Genomic DNA, 20,294 nt, shown 5'->3' with positions numbered 1-20,294 from the left:
AAGAAGATGAGCGGTGAGCTTTTATACTTATGATTGTGACCACTACAAAGACTCATGTACAGCATATACAGTATGTGTCAATGACGTGTTTTATTAAAGGAAATAAAAACTTTTAAAGACAAGTCTAATTCTGTACATGTCCACTGGTCTCTGCTGCGGCTGCTTGTAACACAGTGTGTTATTGTGTGCTAATTGTGTCTGATGGAGCCTGTGTGACCACAGACACAGGCTCCATGCATTTACAAGATGAGGAGGGATTAGAGCACAGTGGGTTAATCTTTAGGCCTGCATCATGCCATCTGCCAGAACCACGAGAATTAAACTTGAAACCACTGCAGCCGCATCCACCACCACCAAACACACAGCAGCAAACTGACAGGTGACCTCTCACTGAATATATAAACATGAACATTGATCTGATGTGCTTTTAAATTGTCTTTGTTTGATAAGTCCTCACTGGTTTCACTGACTTTGAGTTACAACAACATAAATATATAACAGTGCGTCATTTTCCACTGTTTCACGCAACAGTGACGTCGTGCCACACACTGTACATTCAGATTATGAAGTAGATTTAATTTCATCTTGGAGAACGCACTATAAAAGGTTTATACACATGTGTGTAAATCCCTCTGCATGCAACATGTTTTAACAGCATGAACATGAACACACATGAACACACACTGGTTTTTTTCCAACTGCAAATACAAAATACCACATGTCCCAAACGGAAATGCATCTACGTGGGTAACATTTAAAGATGTATACATTCAAGAAGAAAAGAAAGCTCATGATTGTGTCCTTTGTGTCATTTTAAATTGCATTCAACCTTGTTTTTGTCTGAATTATTGAGAGAAAACATGAAGGCATTTATTAAATAGTGTGTGGTGTTTTTAGAAAGATGATTAAATGTAGGACCAATTTTAGGCAGATCCCAGGGGTTGTGTTTGATGCACAATTTTACTGTCTTTTATTTTTGTATTTTAATTATATTTTTATGTTTGCATTTGTACAAATAAGTACATTTACTTAGAGTGTGGCTTCCAGAATAATAATTACAAACACAACATTGCATGCAGTGTTTATTACAAATATATTATTTGCAGTATGTAAGAATGAAAGCTTTAATCAACAAGAATAATGACATAAATGTTCATGAAGGCTATTTCAGTCGCTTTGCCAGACAATTTATTTAATATTTGCAATAAAAACCCAACAACTTTCAATCGAAACATAAAAAAAGCTGATAAAATAATCTGCATATGTGTTCTCTGTCATCTCCTGAGCACCAGTGGTTGAAAAAGTGAGTGGGCCCAGGAGGAACTCTTTAAGATGTGTCATTGGATTAGCATGTCATGAGCATATGCCTTTAGCTTTGTCCCAGTCGCCCGTAAACACTGTTAAGAGCCGCGTCTCATGTGCAGGAGTCGTGACGGAGCCGACTTCATGGTGCAGTTTCATGACTTCATTCTTTAGGATGAAGAATGTAAAGATATCACATCATTTGCCACAGCTTTTTGTGTTCGTACATGCCTGCTTTGGTAAGTTTCACCTCCTCACTCTCTGTCTCAATGCGGTTCAGGATTATTTCAGTCCTTCTGGGCTGATGAGGACTATTTATTTCATTGTTTTTCATGATTAGTTCTCTGTTGAACTGGCACTTTGAAGGCCTGTCAACTGTTTGAAGGATAGAGTCAATTGTTTTGAAGAAAATTTGAACTTGGTACAGCTAAAATAATAATGATTAGAATTTATATTTATGTGATATTAGAAATAAGAGCATTGTTTTCTTTGTCTGAGAACTCAGGTCTATGTGTGGAGATGTTATTTTGGCAAGCTGACGTAACTCACACATAATCCCAGTTAATGTGACCAAGAAAACACACGGACAGTAGTTTCGAGCACTTTGCTTTCATCTCTCTCAAGTATTGCTGGCAACATGTATGTGCATGTGACGTTGGTTAGCACAAAGAAAACAATGTTGAAAAAGAAAGACATGGAACAAGTAGAGAAGAGTCATCAAAGTGACTTAGTAACGACAGGCCGAGAAAAGTGTAAATTTGCTGAAATGAGCAAACATTGTTGAGTTTTATTACATTACATTACATTACATGTCATTTTTTATGAGGCCAAACCCTAAATTGGGCACTTTTCAGTGTATTTTAGGGCATTTTGTTTCTTAGAAGTAGCAGCAGTGAATGTTTTCATGTTGCTCTATGGCAGGGGTGTCAAACATACGGCCCGGGGGCCAGATCCGGCCCACCAGAGGGTCCAATCCGGCCCACAGGATGAATTTGTTAAAATTTCACACTACGATTACAATCTAAACGTAATGTCAAATACAATATTTTTCTCTTCCAGATACCTGTGACTAAATGTTTGTGCCATTTTAGATTCAGTGTGATGTGTAAACAGTACATTTAGGCATGATATTGTTGAAATTGCACTTATATTTCTCAAGAAATGTCATGTTTTGTAAAAATATCCTTCATTAAATGTAAAAAAAGGAGACAAAAAGCAATGAGTTCTTGTTGTTCATAGGTTATTATGCTATTATGTTACTATTTTTACTGGTCCGGCCCACTTGAGATAAAATTGTGTTTGACTCCCCTGCTCTATGGAGTACATGGTACATTTTCAGCTCACAGAGCATGAATTCGCATTAGAGCAAGGTATAACTTGGTTTGTTTACGTTATTGTCCTGCATGACATCAGTGCTCACGTCCAAATTCACGTCAAAACTTTTGAGTTGGACTTTAAGGTGAATTTCAATCATTAAAATCCATGTCTCTGTCCTCAGCCCAAGCAGACTTTGCCCCCTACTTCTATGACAACGGGCCGTACAGCCACAATGGGAACCTGGCCCTGTTCAGCCTGTCAGAGGACACGCCTGTTGGTGAGACTGACACCTGCCATTCACTCAGTGCACCTGTGGAGTAACAAAGTAGTGCAGCATCATTGAGAGATCAGAATGTTTAATAGTCTTTGATAGATGAACAGGTGTTGTGCGGCATGTACTTACACGATCGTGCTCATCTGCTGGAGCCACCTGTTGATGTGGGGAACTGTAAATGTGCTGCAGCTGTGCCTCTACTCCATGCATCACTTTAGAGTACTTGATGATGATGATTTTAGAGCTGAACCTAAGACTGAACCTAAGATGACTAAATGACAGTTTAGTTTTCCTTCAGGCTCACAGATCTACCGTCTCAACGGCACAGACCCTGAAGGTCAGGAGGTGAGGTACGGCCTGTCTTTTGATACTGGCTTCAAAGAGTATTTCAGGGTTGACCCCAGATCTGGAAACATCACCTTGGTGGAAAAACTGGACAGAGAGGTAAAGCAAACAATTTCAAAAAATGTTACATATTGAAAAAATAGACAATATTGTTTTTCCCACAATAAGTGTTTTATTTTCATCTTTGCTCAGAAACAAGATTCTATTGATGTTCTTGTCAGTATTACAGACGGACAAAGCAAGGTAGTGTGTGACTATCTCATTAAATAGCATTCTATTAAATAGTATTAGATTCTATAACATGTCTCGTATCTGTATTTTTTTCAGGTTGTGGAAAGAGTCACAATATTTGTGATGGACGCAAACGACGAAAAACCGGAATTCCAGAACATGCCTGCAATCATCGATGTCCTCGAAGTAAGAATTAGAAACTTTCCAACAATATGAAACATGAAAAGGGTTTGCTTCGGTGAAAATAAAAATGCAAAGCCTCTTATTTTAGTTTGTGTGTTGCACATTTTAGACGATGGAGTCTGGCAGCAGCATCTACAGAGTGGAGGCAGTGGACAGAGACACAGGCTCGGGCGGTTCAGTCACCTTTTACCTTCAGGTATCACACAACTGTCCGCTCATTAACTACAAACGCTGACTTCTGCAACTCAGAAATAATAAATAACAAACACATTAGCTCAAGCTGGCCAAATCATGTGGCAAATCATACGGATTTACTGACAACAAATGTTCTAATTTCCTAGTGTGCATGTGAGTGAATCTGACGATGTATAGTTATAACAATAGGGATTAAATCGTAGAAACATTTGTGTCTGGCGCTGGAGGCTTAAAGGCCCTGCTGTTGCAGCAAATGCAGCCTGGGCTAACACTGGTGAGTGACACGATGGTGCACATCTGGACACATCTGGACACAGCTCCTATCACCTGCCTGTCCTGTCCTTCAGCATACGGCTTCTTTACATCCAGATGGACTAAGAGATAGATGAGTTGTTTTTTTTCCTGCAGCCATTGAACCACTTTTCATATCTCACGTGAGAGCTTGTGAGGAGGGTTTAGAGGTTTCAGTGAAGGGCTTTTAAACTTGTGTGACTGCATCTGTGTTCCTCGTTGTATTTTAAATCCCTTTGCTTTGCGCTGTTCTCTCTTCCAGAATCCTCAGACCACTCTGTTTGCCATTGACAGACACAGCGGCGTCCTTCGCATCAAATCTGGCGAAATGTTGGACTACGAGAAAACAAAGACACACTTTGTTACCGTCATAGCAAAGGTAATGAGTCAAAGATCAGTTTCCATCCTGCAATATTATATACTTTTGTTTTTCATAGCTGCAACAATTTAATGTTACTGTTGTAGCCCCACTGTTCATTGTTGGTGGCAGTGTTGCTCAAAAAATAACTTAAAGGGCTACTTTACCCAAAAAATATCCATTTTTATTTTTACTCATTTCCAGAGATAAATGTGCGATCATCACAGTGGATCTGAGATACATGTCTCATTCCCGATGCAACAGAGGAAGTTGGGATTGAAAAAATAATAATAAATATATAATAAATAATAATCATTAATTAATCATAATCATTAATAATAAATTTGACAAAAAACATCGACGTCAAATTCACTTCCTTCTAAGAAAATAAAAGCCCCACACTGCTCTTCACTGTGTGTCTGTCAATTAAAACAAAAACAACTCTGTAATAGAATGTGAAGTAAACCAATGCAGCAGCATCGTAATGATTATAAGTTTATTCTTCACTTGCCCAAGTGGGAAAAAAATGGGTGAAACAACATGTCAAGAAAAGCTAGAGAGGAAGACTGCTAGCCCCCAAAGAAACTTTAAGAATATAAAAAAAGTAAAGTTGTTTTTAGAAGGAAACACTAAATGAACACAACTTTATTGCCCTCATTGAACCTTCTACTCGGTTCTACTCAATGTACGTGTAAGACAAATGTAAGAAGATAAATCTCGTGCTCTTATTTAAGAATTCAATCTTCTATAAAAATTGAAAATTCAAATCTCTTCTTCCAGGACGGTGGCGGTAATTTCAACGGCAAGGATCAGTTTCTGTCGTCGTCAGCGACTCTGACGATCAATGTGATTGATGCACAAGACACTCCGCCCTCTTTTATCGGAACGCCCTATTTTGGCTACGTTTATGAGGTTTCGGTGCCAGTGAGTATGAAATGATCTTGTCAGAGGAGTGTGTATAAAACTAATCTTTTAACAGAAAATTCCTCTGTATTATAATGCTTTCTTCATTTAACCAGCAGCATACAGCATCACATCACACACTTTTAATTGCTGACATTTCACAGTGATGCCTGTGCTGCTTCTTTCATAGCTTTCCATGTAGCATTTAAAAGCCACGGTATCCTCTGAGTCACCAAATGTCACTGCAGTGGAAAGATTACACATTGTGACTTTGATGCAATGGGGAATAATTACAAACGTGACATTTGAACGTGTCTTTGAAGACTCCGATTATGACGAGCCATGCGCCCCCGTGTCAACAGCTAGAGTCTGTGCTTCCAAAATTTCTTTACTCGTTACTAAACAACAAAAACTTATTTTCCAAGGGATCTGAAATATTCACCGTCGTCGCCAAAGATTGTGATGTGGGAAAACCGAATCCGATTCAATATTCCATTGATGACGGTACGTATGTGGAACCATCCACGTCATCTTACCCTCACGAATGTTGAGTTTTTAACTTTATGAGAGGTTATACTCAAATTCTAAACTCCTGAGGAAGAACATTTGACACTATGTCCATCTGTGTTCTGCACGTGTTTGCAGGTGACGCTGGTGTTTTTAGCATCAATAAAACAACTGGCTGCATCACTTTGCTGACTCTCCCCTCTCATCTGAAGAAGGAGATCTTCAACATTAAAGTCAGGGTAAGTTGTGATTCTTTCAAACACACTCGTTATATTCACATTTACACTTTTTATCTGGATGACAAGGGTCATTTCTGTTGGTTTAGATATAGAGCCATGTGCTGAGGGGTTCACACAGGTTTCATTTCCTTTGTCCAGGCTACAGAATTAAGTCCTCAAGGCAGACTGATGGACTACAGCGTAACCACAGTGGTGATCCGCGTGGTGGACCTCAACAATAACCCACCAACCTTCTACGGAGAGAACGGCCCACAGAACATGTTTGAGTTGACCATGTATGAACATCCACCAGAGGGGGAGATACTCCGGGGGCTGAAAATCACCGTCAATGACTCCGATCAGGTGCATAAATCATCATTTATCATAATTAGGGCCCGAGCCACGAATGGCAATCCTTCAGATTATATTTGTGGATTTGCAGTCATTTTTGAGGGGGTTAACGTGCAGGCATCATTTTTTAAGCACTGACACAGTGATGCCACCTTAGTTAACCATGAGTGCAGGATCAGCGATAGAGTTTACATCATAACAAGTGACAATTTTGATCTGATATTACGACACACTGTCACATTACGTGCAGGCTGACATCCATCTCTCTGTGTGTGTGTGTGTGTGAACCTGCTGTCAGGCTACCATTATCACAGTTGATCCGTTTTAAAAAAATCGTGTGGAAAGTAAGAAAGTAGAACACCAACAGTTAAAGGTGTTCTCCCACTGTGCCGTTTGTCCACTTATGTAACTCTGTCTGTGTCTCCAGCCTCGTCCAAATGACCACATGTATTCTCTGATAATACTGTGACAAGCACGCACACTCTATATTTCATCAAATATCATATTGCTGCGATTGAAATCACATTAATTTCTTTTACATTTCTGTAATCATGAAGAAAAAAACCTCTCATAGCTTTTAAATTAATGAAATAGCCTACAGTATATACTGCATGGATTACCCTCCGTCTCCTCCTGTTTGTGATCGTGTTGTAATACATGCAGATTACTATAAATAGGTTCAAATATGGCTCTTTCATTTCCACTGATTAGACATTTTGAATAATGCGATGATGATGATGATGTTCTTGCAGGGCGCGAATGCTAAATTCAACCTGAGACTGATCGGACCGGGAAGGATGCTGCGAGTCGTTCCTCAGACTGTTCTTAATGAGGCCCAGGTCACAATCTTGGTGGAGGACTCTGTTGCCATGGACTACGAGAAACACCATTTTCTCTCATACAAGGTTTCACTCCTCACAATAAGTCTGCACCACACTGACAGGGGACATTGAGAAATGCATGAATTCTTTTAAAATATGACCGAAATAAAGCAACTGTATCACCTGCAGTCTTGTGTTTTTACATTATTACTTGAGTAAAAGTACTAAAGGTATATGACATTTATGGTACTTAAGAATCAAAAAGTAATTTTCTGAATAATTTTCATAAAATGTACTCAAGTTTTAAAGGTAAAATAGAAGATCTAGTTTCAACTAGAAGGTTGTGGGTTCGATTCCTGGCTCTGCTAGTCTATATGTGTAGTAATGTCAATAAATAGGAGTTGCTAGAAATACAAACAAGTTAAAAAAAAATTAGAAAATGAAGTTTCTTTTGCACATCTACTTTGGTTTACACAGTTTGCACAACATGCACAGGCAATGTTCTATTCCTCATTTGCACATGGTATTTCAACAGTCTTTCTTTTTTTCTATTATATGCACATATCAGATTCTTATAATTCATTGTATACAACAGATGTCTATTTCCTTTCTATTGCATTTCTAATTATACTGCCCTTATTTTGTGTTCTTTAGCTGTTAGCGGTTGAAGTTGATACTCTGGAGCGATTCAGTGCCACAGCGGACATTGTCATCCATCTCCTGGACACCAATGACAACGCTCCCAAATTCTCCTCGGACTACTACATTGCAAGAATCCCGGAAAACTCACCCGGTGGCTCCAATGTGGTGTCAGTCACGGTGAGCTAAAAATACGTGCACTCACTGATGTGCGTCACTCTGAGCAAAAGAGGAATGTTGATTTTGACAAAATACCCAAAGCGGGACCTTAATTCCCCAAATGTAGACTTTTTTGGGATAATATGTGAAAACATGTAGATAAAAGCTGGAGAAGGTAAGCTGCCAAATGGCTATCACTTTCATTTAGTTGTGTAACATCAAATTCCCGTGGGTTTTTTTCTCTCTCTCTCTCCTAATGCTTAGTAGCACATGCAGTTGCATCACAAAAATAACATGAACCCTAAGGACATGAAGGGATTTTTTTTGTGTGTCATTTAGTTTAAACACCATTTGCCCTTGTCAGTTTGTATCAGCTCACAGCGACAGAGAGGCTCACTAATAAAGTAAGTCCTGCTCTTGCGTGAACGTCACAGAGGCTCGTTGCATTAATCTCAGGCAATTTCACTCAAATAAAAAAAAAAACACAGACAACAAGTGACCTTGGACACACGGAGACTGCAAACATCCCTGCAGTCACAGACAGACAGATGATGTTCCCATGACATCAAACACCAGTCGTCGACATCTGTAACATCATGTCCCAATTCATTCATTCATTCATTTCACTCCATTGTTCACCTGGTCTAATCAGCCAAAGACATGGCAGCAAATCAATACAACGAGGAGTGTATGCTCAAGTTGAAACAGCATCAGAGTAGAGGAGAAAAGTGATTTAAGTGACCTTGAACGTGGCGCGGTTGTTCGTGCCAGACGGCCTGGTCTGAAGTATTTGAGAAACCGCTGATCCACTGGGATTTTCAGGGTTACTGAGTATGTTCTGAGAAGGGGGAAAATATCCAGTGAGCCACAGTTCTCTGGGTGAGGATGTGTTGGTGATAACAGAGGTCAGACACAAGCAACTTTCAACATGGACTCAAATAAAAAGGAAAAAAGGAAACCAAACTTGAAGCCAAGTTAATATATGTGTTGTATGTAAACCCTTAAACAGGAAATACAATTTACTCTGACGGACCTAATTAATTCCACTGCTACAACCAAACTTTGAAAACATGTTCTCAAACATCCACCTTTTCTTTTTGTCTACAGGCAACAGACCCAGACTCGGGGCCTTGGGGTGAAGTGAGGTACTCTATCTATGGCTCAGGAGCTGACCTGTGAGTATGTGAATGTAACTGAGGCTGAGTTTTGTCATCAGGGTGAAAAAGAACTAAGTTAACACTCTTTAAATTCATTCTTTTCCGAAAGAAAAGCAGAATCCAAGGAACCCATTTCCAAAATCCATATACAATCAATCGCTGGACTTATTATGAACCACCATGTGATAATGAATGTTATATAACTCTATAAATCAAACTAAATTAAATATTTATTGTTGAAACCTGTCATTTTTTAACTATTCAGTTTAACTGTATATCAGGATAAAACACATCCTGCCTGTCATCTGTAAAGAAATATGACAGAAAACTTGTTTTTCATATGAGAACTTCAGTTCAGTTTATTGCACCTAAGCGCTGGAGTCCCTCAGAGGATTCTTCTGGCATTTTCTCTCGTCTCGGTTTTTATTACATTTCTAGCAGAGGTGGAACCTGCGAGAAGAAGAGAAAAACCCTCAGCAGTCACTGTTCTCTCTTACTAATAACACACAGTTTTGTAGGTGAATGTAGGTGAACATGGAGTATATCTGGACTTTGCAGTTTAGATGTCAGGCTCTGTAGCACTGATTTAGCAGAGATTTGTGATGTCATTTGGCCCCCAGGAGATGGACATCCAAAATAAGCAGAGGGGAGAGATTTGTTGGAGTTTCAGCTTAGTGTGTGCCATTTAGAAAACGGCGGCAGATTAGTCTTCAAAATGAAAAGGAACACACTGCCACAAACACTTAGCTTTATTTTTAAATTTCACAAAAACTCGCAGAATAGTTTTATGTATACAGGACCGTGTTGTTCTGATCTCTGCCTGCTCATCCTCTGCCTCAGTTAATCCTGTAATGGGATTGGAGGAGAAAATAGACTGGTCTTTGCTGCCGTGCTGTGACTACCTTACACTGTGACCCTGCAGGGTAACTGAACTCAACTAAAGTCAGTCAGTCACTCAAGCTATTTCCATTCCTGTTATGTATGTTCACAGTCAGAACTGTAATGAAAAAGACCCTTAATACTGCAGGAATGGACATTTTAAGATATACACATAGTCACTAAGAGGGGGCACTGGCACATAATCTGTACCTAATGGCGTGTTTCCACTAGCGCTCCTCGCCTCATTATGCGTGAGTCAGACGGAGTCGTGTATAAAACAAAGTCAGTTTCATGCAGCCATGCTGTGATGACCCCGCCCACGTTGAGGCGGTGCTATATTGCAATGGAAAACCAACAAAACCGTGAAGTCGAGACGGTACTATATAGTGAAATGTAGGATTGAAACCTCTACTATCTGGCAACCTCCAGTCCCTAAGGGGAGGAAGGCGAGGGGGACAACTCTCACTGATATTTGTGACTGCAATGCTTGTATTAATCTCCAGTTGCATAGTTAATAGGGAGTGGTCCAACTAACATGAAAAGTCCAATGACGCTTGTGAATGTGAGCTGTAAGGAGCTGAAATTGAATCTGTAATCCGAACCTAGCCTGAATATTCTTAAACACAACCTTCCATCTGAAGGTTTCTGATCCAGGCCCAGTCTGGGATCATCTACACTCAGCCGTGGGCGAGCCTGGACGCAGAGGTCAAATCCAAGTACAACTTCTATGTGAAGGCAGAGGACACGGAAGGGAAGTACAGCCTGGCCGAGGTCTTTGTTACGGTGCTGGACCTGAACGACCATCCACCTGCCTTTTACGACAACTTCCTCGAAAAGACGATGGTGATTGGCGCACCGGTGAAAATAGAGGTAAGTGCTTCCTGGTCATGGGAAACTCAAAACCATGTCAGTGTCATAATTAAACACACGGGTTTCCATTTGACACAGGCTGTGGACGACGACGCAGAGGTACCCAACAATGTCATCGAGTACGCCATCATGAAAGCCGAGCCAGACAACAACATCTTCGACATCAACGCTGACACGGGCGAGATCGTGCTCAAGTCCTACATCAAGTCCATGGCCATCATCAAGAACATCACCAAGCAGAGCGACTTCACCTGGTCTCTGGTGGTGCAGGCCAGAGACCGGGGCCAGCCGTCCTTCAGCACCACGGCGGTCGTCAAGATCGACATCACTGAGGCTGTAAGTTACAACCGAACCCACTGCTGCTTACTGGGTGTTTCCTCTTTATTGGACCGTTCTCTGTAATCCCTAGAGATGTTTGTGATCAGCCAGTCTGGCACCAACAAGCATACCCCGTTCAAAATCACCTTTCTTGACCATTCTGTTGCTCGGTTTGAGTTGGTCGTCTTGACCATGTCTATATGTATTTAATTGGAACCATCTATTAGATATTTGTTTTAACAAGCAGTTAAATGGGTGTGCCTAACAAAATAGGTATTACACCTTGAAAAATAGGTTGGTGCAGTGATTCCCAATCCTGGTCCTCAGGGTACCTGCATGTTTTAGATGTTGCCCTGCTACAATGCACCTGATTCAAATGACTGGGTAATTATCAGGCTTTTACAGAGCTTGATGATAAGCTGACCATTTGAATCAGATGTGTTGGAACAGGGTCACATCGAAAACATGCAGGGCAATGGGTCCCCGAGGATCAGGACTGGGATTGGTGTAACATAATTTCGATCTGTTGTTTGCTTTCGTTGTCTCACACAAACGCACTTGTCGTGTTTTCAGATCAAATCCAGATTTTCCTCATACTTCCTGGGCCTCAGGAAACGTCCCGGCACTGTGTTTGGGATTTGTTTGACCGTTGTCACCTTCGCCATTTCACTCACAATCATCATTTCAACTCTTATGTACTGGAACTCTGTGAAAAGGTCCCGCGTAAAATCTCAGGGCAAGATCAGAAAGATTGTGAGGAGGACTCTGCCATAAATGAAGTTTCCCACAACAGTGCTATGGTTTTTACTCTCTGTGAACTTGTAGCAGTTCTTTTTTTGAAGTTGGTCAAAGCTGTGTCTGTAAAAGAGTACAAGAGCACAACACAAAGGTTTTCTGTTTCATGTGAATTCATATTTTCATGAATGGTTTCAACTCTGGGTTTCCCAGCCAACCTCTCTGATCTTGTCTTGACAAACTACGGGACAATATTTGTGTAACAAACTATGACTTCAGTCCCATTCATGTACATTCTCCTTGTGCTCTTTTACAGACCCAACTCAAAGGGGGGCCTCTGGGATCATTTATTATGCAGAGTAGAAACAATCCTTTGCAAATCCTAGGCCTGCTTGCTGGTGTCATTTGTCTCATGGTCATAGTCACTGTCATCATCTCCACCGCAACATTCATGCGCAACAAAAAGTCCAACCGCATCCTGCCTAACCGCCGCGTGAGGAGGAGGCCGCGCAAGCCACACACCTGGAACCTCAGAAACCTTTTCAAATCAGGGGAAACGTCTGGAGAGAGTTTCAGAGTTGAGGAGCAAGAGAGGGAGACGTTTGTGGAGAACGTCAATTACAACAATAATGTCAACAATGTCGTGAGACACAACAGGCCTCCACCACCCTGCGCCCCGTCTCTGCCGCCTCCACCACCACCCTACGTCCCCGGAGAGAGGCTGTGGGCCGTGCCCACCATCTCAGCATCGGTGGAACTCAAACCTAAAAGGAAGCCAGTGATAAACAGACAAGACAATGTGAACAAAGCACTGGTGTCAGAGCTCAAACTGAGGCTGGAGCAGAAGAGGATGCTGAAACACCAATAGTGCTTGATGGAACAATCTCGTCCTCCAGGTCAACTGAAGTTTCCAAAGTCAAGAATGAACATTTATGTAAATAATTCCTTGTATATCAGTGATGAAATTGTCATACTTTACGATGGAAAGCAAAACAAGTTTTCAGCTCACCCCGTCCTCTTTGAATGGTTCAATTCAAGTCCCACATTTGAACTATTTGTTGACACACTAGTGGCTTAACTTCCTTCAACCCAGATCCGAACAAAGTCGCACAGACTTCGACGGGCGGGAATGTTTATTTGGCATCCAACCAAGCTCCTTACAGGGGATTTCATGACACTCAAAGTGACTAATGAGCTCAGCCCGAGAAACAGGAACCAAAGAGATCGCGTAAGGAAGACCTTTAATCCCACTGCGCAGGTGTAAGTGCACTGTTTACAGCCCTGTGGTGAAGCAGTCGTGACAAAGTTGTGAGCTGTGATTATCAGGTTTGGTGGTGGTGTTTGCGTTCAAACGGTGTCTCTCTCTTTTCTTTGCTGTCAAACTGATTTTACAACCAATAAAAGAACAGAATTGATGATTTCAGTGGAATAAGATTCAAGATTATTCTACATACGTTACAATACAATACAATACTATACGGAGAAACATTTTCAATCGAATGTCTTGCATTCCAATCATTTGTGTGTAGTTGTGTGTTGACATTGACATTGACTGTATCATTACATTTAAAAGTAAAAAATGACTGTATGGCAGTGGCAATATTTTATTATTAAGTCATAGATTACTGATGCTTTAAAGTCGTAGTTTGGTTGCTTTATATTCTTTATTTTCAAACTAGTCACACATTTTTATGAAATTATCTGCTTCAGTATTCTGGAACATATCGACTGACTGCTGCCTTGAAGTGAAAAACAAGAAGAGAGTAACAGCTCATCTGAAGACTAACACCTCCTTAATTAGTGTGCAAATGCGCTGTAGTGCCCCCCTCTGGAGAAAAAGGAGGAGCTGCTTGGAAGAAGACAATTCTTGTCAAAACAGATGAAAGAATTTGGTTCATGTGTTAAATAAAAGACAAAAAACTGAATAATACTTACTTAGAGCAACCAGAATATGCAAGTCAGAGGGAACTGTTTGTTTACAGGAAAAAAAACTCACCAAATGTGCTACAAATATACAGATATTATCCTGATTCCAACCCTCTTTGGCCTCCTTAGCTCCTGCGTCAGCAGATGAGCACTACCAATTATTACGTTACACTGAACCACTCACTGGGTATTTGTTTCGACATCAGCCACAGACACGCACACTATTTCATCATTACATAAAACATTAAACTGTGCAGATTACCCTCGCTAATCCAAGGACCAACCTTGTTCATTTTTGCTACAATTTGGCATCATTGGCATAAAACCAAGACTCCATCAGTCCTGATCTTGTTTGGACAGAGAAGACGTGTGTGACCGGCTTCCAACTTTCTGCCTGGTTACAGTTTAACTGTAAACTGCAAATGTGAATGTGAGTCCCAAAGACTGTGAAGGAGCCAAAAACCACAAAAAGGTCAAAAACACACACACTTTTTGACGTGGCAAGCTGTTAATGCTCTGATGTGAGATGAGGGAATATGAGGAGCAGCCCAAATGATCATGCATTATGCCATGTAAGAGGCAGACAAGGATTACCGGGCTATTTGATAAAGGATTACAGAGTTGAAAGTTGCGAAGGGCATTGATGCTTTAGAGCGAAAGAAAGCTACGCACTGGGTTTAAAAATGTTGCTATGTGACTGAAGAAGAAGAAGAAGTGGTGGTTCTAAAAAGTATTCTCATTTGAGCATCTTCTCTAGATTAAAAACATTTACGTCCCATGAGATCAGCAGATGTTCTGTAGCGTAGTGTTTGAATAATAAACACAGCTTTATCTAACATCAGGTCACGTAGGGAGAAAAACAAGAAGCTAAGGCCATATAAAGATAATATTCGTGTACTTAAATAGCTGAAACTGAGTGTTTTACAGAATTCACATTGTCGGATAAGGATTACAACAAAAGCAACATCAATCCGACCACACGCAAATCACAGAAACACATGTGAACAAGCAAAGAAAGCAGATGTGCCCGCAGAAATGAGAGCTGCCAATCTCAGCCAGCGCGTTTAAAACCCTCGTCTTAAGTCAGTGGAGTCGGAGCCTCGGCAGAGATGAACCGATCTGCCTGCGTCACAGGAGACAAACATGTGGCGATGGGCTCGTGTGATCTGATCATAAAGTGACGGCAGGAAGGGATATTGGAAGAGGACGCCAGTGTTTAGGTATTAGGCCAAATGAACAATGCCATTGGTGGAGACATATCCGACACACCATCTGTCCGGTGGTGTTCAGAGGCACAGATCATGTCATGTGTGACGCAGGGGAACTGTGACGTACATTCAGGGATGCAGAGAGAGAGGATTTGACATGTTAATGAAACTTCTCCACTAACTAACAGATGTTTAACGTGTGACCGGGTTTCGGCTTGTAAATTGACCAGAGAAAAACAGTTTTTAAAAAAGTGGTATTTTAGAAGCCAATACTCTATGGACAGAGCACTTTAATTCACCAGAAGCTGCACATTGTACATTTGGTTTATTGCTTTTTAGTTTATTACCCCATAATATATTTGCCTTATTTTTCCCCCTGCAAAAGCTAGCCATTAATGGTCAAACAAAATGAAAATACACACACACACAACTTTAATAATAAATCTATTTAATTAAATGTGTGTCGCAGCATAAACTGGATTTGCTTTTAAAGCAACTATGCAAAGGTGTCATGTGGACAAACACAAACATGAGAGGACCTGAACAATTAAGAGCGATATTGTGTTGTACACTTTACAGATTGTGGAAACAAGCATTCAACATAATCATATACTATGTGTCACTTAGGAATTTGGATTTAGGCTGACATAGGGTTAAGAGAAGATTTAAAATAGACCAAATTCAATAACAATGTAAACAAATTGAGTCAAAATTACATAATACATTTTATGTAATTTATCATTACACTATTAACAGAAAAGTGATTTTTAGTTGAAATCAATCATATAGGCTTTAAATAAAGCAGTAATTCAAAATGTATCATTTCCATCTAAACATACCATGATTTCATTATATGATAAACATGATAAGAAGACAAATGTTTCCTATACTTCAGAGAGGGAGTTACCGCTGCACATACATGGTTGCAAATCCTTGAATTACACTCTTGCAACACACTCCTCGGCCTAAAACAGAGGAAGAGAGGAGATTAAAACCAAGGCAGACAATAATGTCAAATAATTACTTTTATGTTTACCTTCACTGATTCAACAAAATGGTAATTTAATATAACTCAGCTGTGATCCGGCTTTGTTCAGATTTGCCTTTAAGCCCTCTGTCGTCTGACCTCCTCCTCACCTTCCTGTCTTCACTGGAGTCTTTATTAACCAGGCCCTCGTCGCTGGCGGCCTGCAAACTGTCGAAGGTGCCTTGCCTCTCTACCTCCGTCTCCGAGGATCTGCCCTCTCTCCGCCGCTTCTTCCAGAATTTCATGATTCCCTCCAGACAAGCAAACTTAGTGTCAGTGGTGCAGGCGAACATACCTATGGGCACCGCCAGCACCATGGCCAAAACTATCACCACTATATGAATCAGTTTTTCCCTCTGTTCCATCTCAGTGATGTCACTTCCTGTGACAAAAACAATACACTGGCCTGGACGTGGTGTCTGACTCTTGAGTGTCACACAGATTTCATATTTGGTGGCAGGCAGCAGATCAGAGACGGAGTAAGAGTGGATGCCGGGGCCGATGTAGATCATTTCCCTCTTGTCTGTATCTGCTCGGCCAAAATGGATGGTGAACCAGGTTTCAGCAGGACGCTCCAAGGCGGCGTACCACTCGATAGAGATGCCACGAACTGTCTGTTTGGCGATGCGGACGTCGATGAAGACGTTTTCATTACTAGGTGCAGAAGGTGCAGCACCAGGGAGGCGAGACGAGTGAGGGTCGTCAGGAGATAGAACATCCAGGAAGATACTGACAGAGGAGTTGCCGATGAAGTTGACAGCGGTGCAGGTGAAGATACCGTGGTCAGCTGTGTGGAGGGAGGGAATCACCAGGAGGGATCTGATTGTGTCTTCATCCACTCTCTCCTGAGACTCTACAATGACAAGTGGTTAAATGATGTTGCTATTATTATAATAAAGAACAATAAGACAATATAAAAATAAGACACACAATAGTACACCATACACTATATGAAAAGCTGCTTAATCTGCAATATTTTATATATTTGTTTACCATTTAAATACAACTATAACATTGTCTAATTGTAAGAGCTGCAACTAATAATAATAATAGCAATAGTAAAAGTTATGACCCATTATTTTGACAAGAATGGTTGCCAGTTTTGTTTAATCCTCCCAAAGCATTGGCATTTTCTGAATCTTTAAAAAAAAGATCCCTTTCACATGACCTCTGACCTGAAAAACAGCTGCAACACAATATATTCCTCAATAATTGATTTTAGACAAAAGTTTACTAATTGTATTTATAACTGAAATTTAGTGGCTTAAAATGCTGTAGTTGACAATAATAGACTCCCATTTATCCCATTTGTGTTACCATCCAAAACGGATAAAGATGAAGCTTTAAGACTTTTAAATCACTTTTTACCAGTTTCTAAGTTTTTAACCAAGTCAATTGCCTTTAGTCAAATAATATGTGGACTTATTATTTATTCAGCATTTGTTTAGCTACTCTAGCCATGTCTAGATTCACTGATCTGATCTAAGTCACTGATGTTACAGTATTGGGAGCAACAGCCAGTCTGTCATCAGTTGATGAGAGGCAGGTTATTTACTGTCAGGACGTGGCCTTTTAAAGGTTAAGTCAAGTGACGCAGATGTCTTCTTAATGACACACTATCCCAACACGGTTGACATTAGGTAGACTACAACTGGCTATATCTCCAACACTCTTAATCAACTCTGATGGTGTTGCAGCAGCTTTAGAGACTGAGTGTAGATGGTGTCGTGGTGGGCCAATATCCAGATTTAGCCCGATCTCCATCTGATGGAGGGGTTAGAGGGGTCTGCGATTAAAATGTGTGCTTAAGTATCTAATTTACTATAAGATATAAGACTCGGCTGGTGTGTGTGAATGTCACACTCTCACCATGAAATCCTCTGATTATCTTCAGCCCATATGTCCACCACACTGTGGGGTCGGGCCTGGCCTTGGCAAGGCAGCGCAGTGTGAGGTTTGTGCCCAGGGGCAGGCTGATGTTGGAGGTTGGGCTGCTGACCACGGGCTTCATGCAGGCCTGCAGCTCGACCTCATGGAAGAACTTGCCCACCCTAGAGTCTGGCCCTGAGCAGGTCAAGTACGAGTTCATGAGGATAATCGGTGGGCTCAGTGACCTGATGAACTCCACGAAGCCCTTCAAGCGGCAGTCACAGAGCCACGAGTTGTTGTGGAGTGCCAACACAACGTTGGACCCAATGCTGGTTGGCTCATGGTCTCCTTCCACACTCTGAAGCTTCTGATACAGAGGCCAGTTTTGGAAAACCTCCTTCGATATGACCGTAAGCCGATTGAAGGATAAATCTAAGTAAGTGAGACCTGGCAGAAATTTCAGCGCATGCTCCGGGAGGACGTCCAGCTGGTTGTGCTTCAGGTCCAGGATCTTGAGAGCCGTGGTGTCCTCGAACACTGCCCACGGCACAGACCGCAGCTTGTTCCCCTGCAGACGGAGCTCGGTCAAGTTCCTCAAACCCTCCAGACCTTTAGAGTTTATGAGCGTGATGTCATTAAAGTTCAACCACAAGTTCTCCAAGGAGGGCGTCTTTGAGAAAGCACCTCTGGGTATTTCAGTGAAGTGGGATTTTTCTATACGTATTTTGGTCATATCATCTGGAAGGTTCTGTGGTATGGTCCCAAAGGCTCCCTCCTCCATACATATGAGGGACCTAAATGATTAAAGGGAAGCAGTAGAAGTGTGAGTGATGGCTGTAGGTGCTTTATCTGTCTCTTTACTGCATTAGAGATTTTTTATTAGCAACAATAATAATAATAGTATAATAAAGCACTTGTACAAAGTGCTTAACAGTGCAAAAATAAAGCCTCTAACACAATATAGGAACAGTGTAAAACTCAATTAAAAAAAGACAACATTCAGTAAAACAAACTGAAATCAATCAGCGATGTAAAACTGAAATCACCAAGTATTATATAAAATCAGAATAGAAGTGTTTTTATGCAAGGCTTAAAATAGGACACTGAATTTGGGTTTCTTGACGGAATTTTGATGTAAGAATGAAGCAGAAAAACTGGCTTGAATAATTCTACCACATCAATGCCCCATCATATGTTGTTATTTTCATTTAACAATAAATATAATAAATACAATAAATAAATGTGCATTTTTCTACCTGTTGATGAATGAAAACTATAATTATAAGACCACTACTTATTACACTAGTTATCACAAGATAAGATAAGATGTGAAATTGGGGTCTTACCTCCCATGGCGGTCTTCTATACAGCTGCACCCACGTAAACATTGAGAAAAACCTCCGTGCACTTTGAAAATAAACACCACTGTCACTAGCAGATAATGAATTATGTCCATAGTCCGCAGAAAATTCCCTAAAGTTGAGGGCTACATTCGAGCTCAAGACATATCGAGTGCGGCAGACGAGAGAGAGAGAGAAGCTTATTAGTCCTAATCCCTGCTCACCGTGTTTACTGAGCAAGTGGCTTCTAATTCTAATTCTTAGAGAAGACAGGACACGCAGGGTTGACAGTTGGGACAACGTGTGTGACGCACTTTTTTTGTCTGACATACATTCTAATTTGGCATTTTCTCACTTGTGGTTGATGTGGAAAATAAATAGTAATAGTATTGAGAACACTAGTGTTCTCTATTGTGTATATGTGTTTTCATTGGATATATTTATTCTTTTCTGCTTTATATGAAGTGTTTTTAAAATAGTCTGCAGCCAAAGATACATTTCACAATTAGATTTACAACATAAGTAGACAGTAAATTAGTTAATCAGACTCACTACCTTCATATATTTTATAACACAAAAGAGACACTGATAGCCCAGTTTGCTCTTATATGTAGTATATATACATATATACACACACATATGTAAATTTATAGTATAGGCCCATGCACACACACACTGGTTCCCATGACTTCAGAGGACATTGCATTGACTGGTATACTTCCGCACGTGCACCACAGTGCATCCAAACGCGTGGACTCCGTTATACTCGCGTGCCAGGGTACTGTAGTATCCCAATTCACCATCGGGTGGCAGTACAAGTCTGGACGTGGGCTATAGGACGCATTTCCTGGAGACTTACTGTAACCTTAAG

At 40.8% G+C, this 20,294-nt stretch overlaps 2 protein-coding genes across 5 annotated transcripts; one reads left to right on the top strand and one right to left on the bottom strand.

Annotated features, from left to right (window-relative positions):
• The first annotated feature begins 1,380 nt into the window (after nt 1-1,380).
• On the top strand, nt 1,381-13,476 carry cdhr1a (cadherin-related family member 1a). 2 transcript variants are annotated; one of them, XM_044045922.1, is made up of 17 exons: nt 1,381-1,541; nt 2,801-2,896; nt 3,192-3,337; nt 3,431-3,481; nt 3,566-3,655; nt 3,762-3,848; nt 4,401-4,517; nt 5,277-5,420; nt 5,825-5,903; nt 6,045-6,145; nt 6,284-6,487; nt 7,228-7,380; nt 7,951-8,115; nt 9,202-9,269; nt 10,772-11,000; nt 11,079-11,336; nt 12,370-13,476. In XM_044045922.1, exons 1-17 carry the CDS (start codon nt 1,460-1,462, stop codon nt 12,919-12,921), a joined length of 2,622 nt encoding a protein of 873 aa, XP_043901857.1. In that variant the 5' UTR covers nt 1,381-1,459; the 3' UTR covers nt 12,922-13,476. The 2 variants fall into 2 exon arrangements, with proteins under 2 accessions (XP_043901857.1, XP_043901859.1); XM_044045924.1 differs by having other exon boundaries at nt 11,892-12,438.
• A 2,142-nt stretch (nt 13,477-15,618) lies between these two features.
• lrit2 (leucine-rich repeat, immunoglobulin-like and transmembrane domains 2) lies at nt 15,619-19,964 on the bottom strand. Of its 3 annotated transcripts, none has more exons than XM_044045925.1 (4): nt 19,430-19,964; nt 18,084-18,877; nt 16,265-17,067; nt 15,619-16,152 (listed from the first exon to the last, which is right to left on the bottom strand). In XM_044045925.1, the coding sequence occupies exons 1-4, from the start codon at nt 19,537-19,539 to the stop codon at nt 16,126-16,128; spliced, it is 1,734 nt and encodes a 577-aa protein (XP_043901860.1). In that variant the 5' UTR covers nt 19,540-19,964; the 3' UTR covers nt 15,619-16,125. The 3 variants fall into 3 exon arrangements, with proteins under 3 accessions (XP_043901860.1, XP_043901862.1, XP_043901861.1); XM_044045927.1 differs by having other exon boundaries at nt 16,325-17,067; XM_044045926.1 differs by having other exon boundaries at nt 16,084-17,067; nt 19,430-19,963.
• Nucleotides 19,965-20,294: the final 330 nt, after the last annotated feature.

The sequence above is a fragment of the Solea senegalensis genome, linkage group LG15 (genome assembly GCF_019176455.1).
Source record: "Solea senegalensis isolate Sse05_10M linkage group LG15, IFAPA_SoseM_1, whole genome shotgun sequence".
Classification (NCBI taxonomy): domain Eukaryota; kingdom Metazoa; phylum Chordata; class Actinopteri; order Pleuronectiformes; family Soleidae; genus Solea; species Solea senegalensis.
The sequence above is the reverse complement of the archived record's forward strand: the minus strand, read 5'-3'. Positions and strand labels throughout refer to the sequence as shown.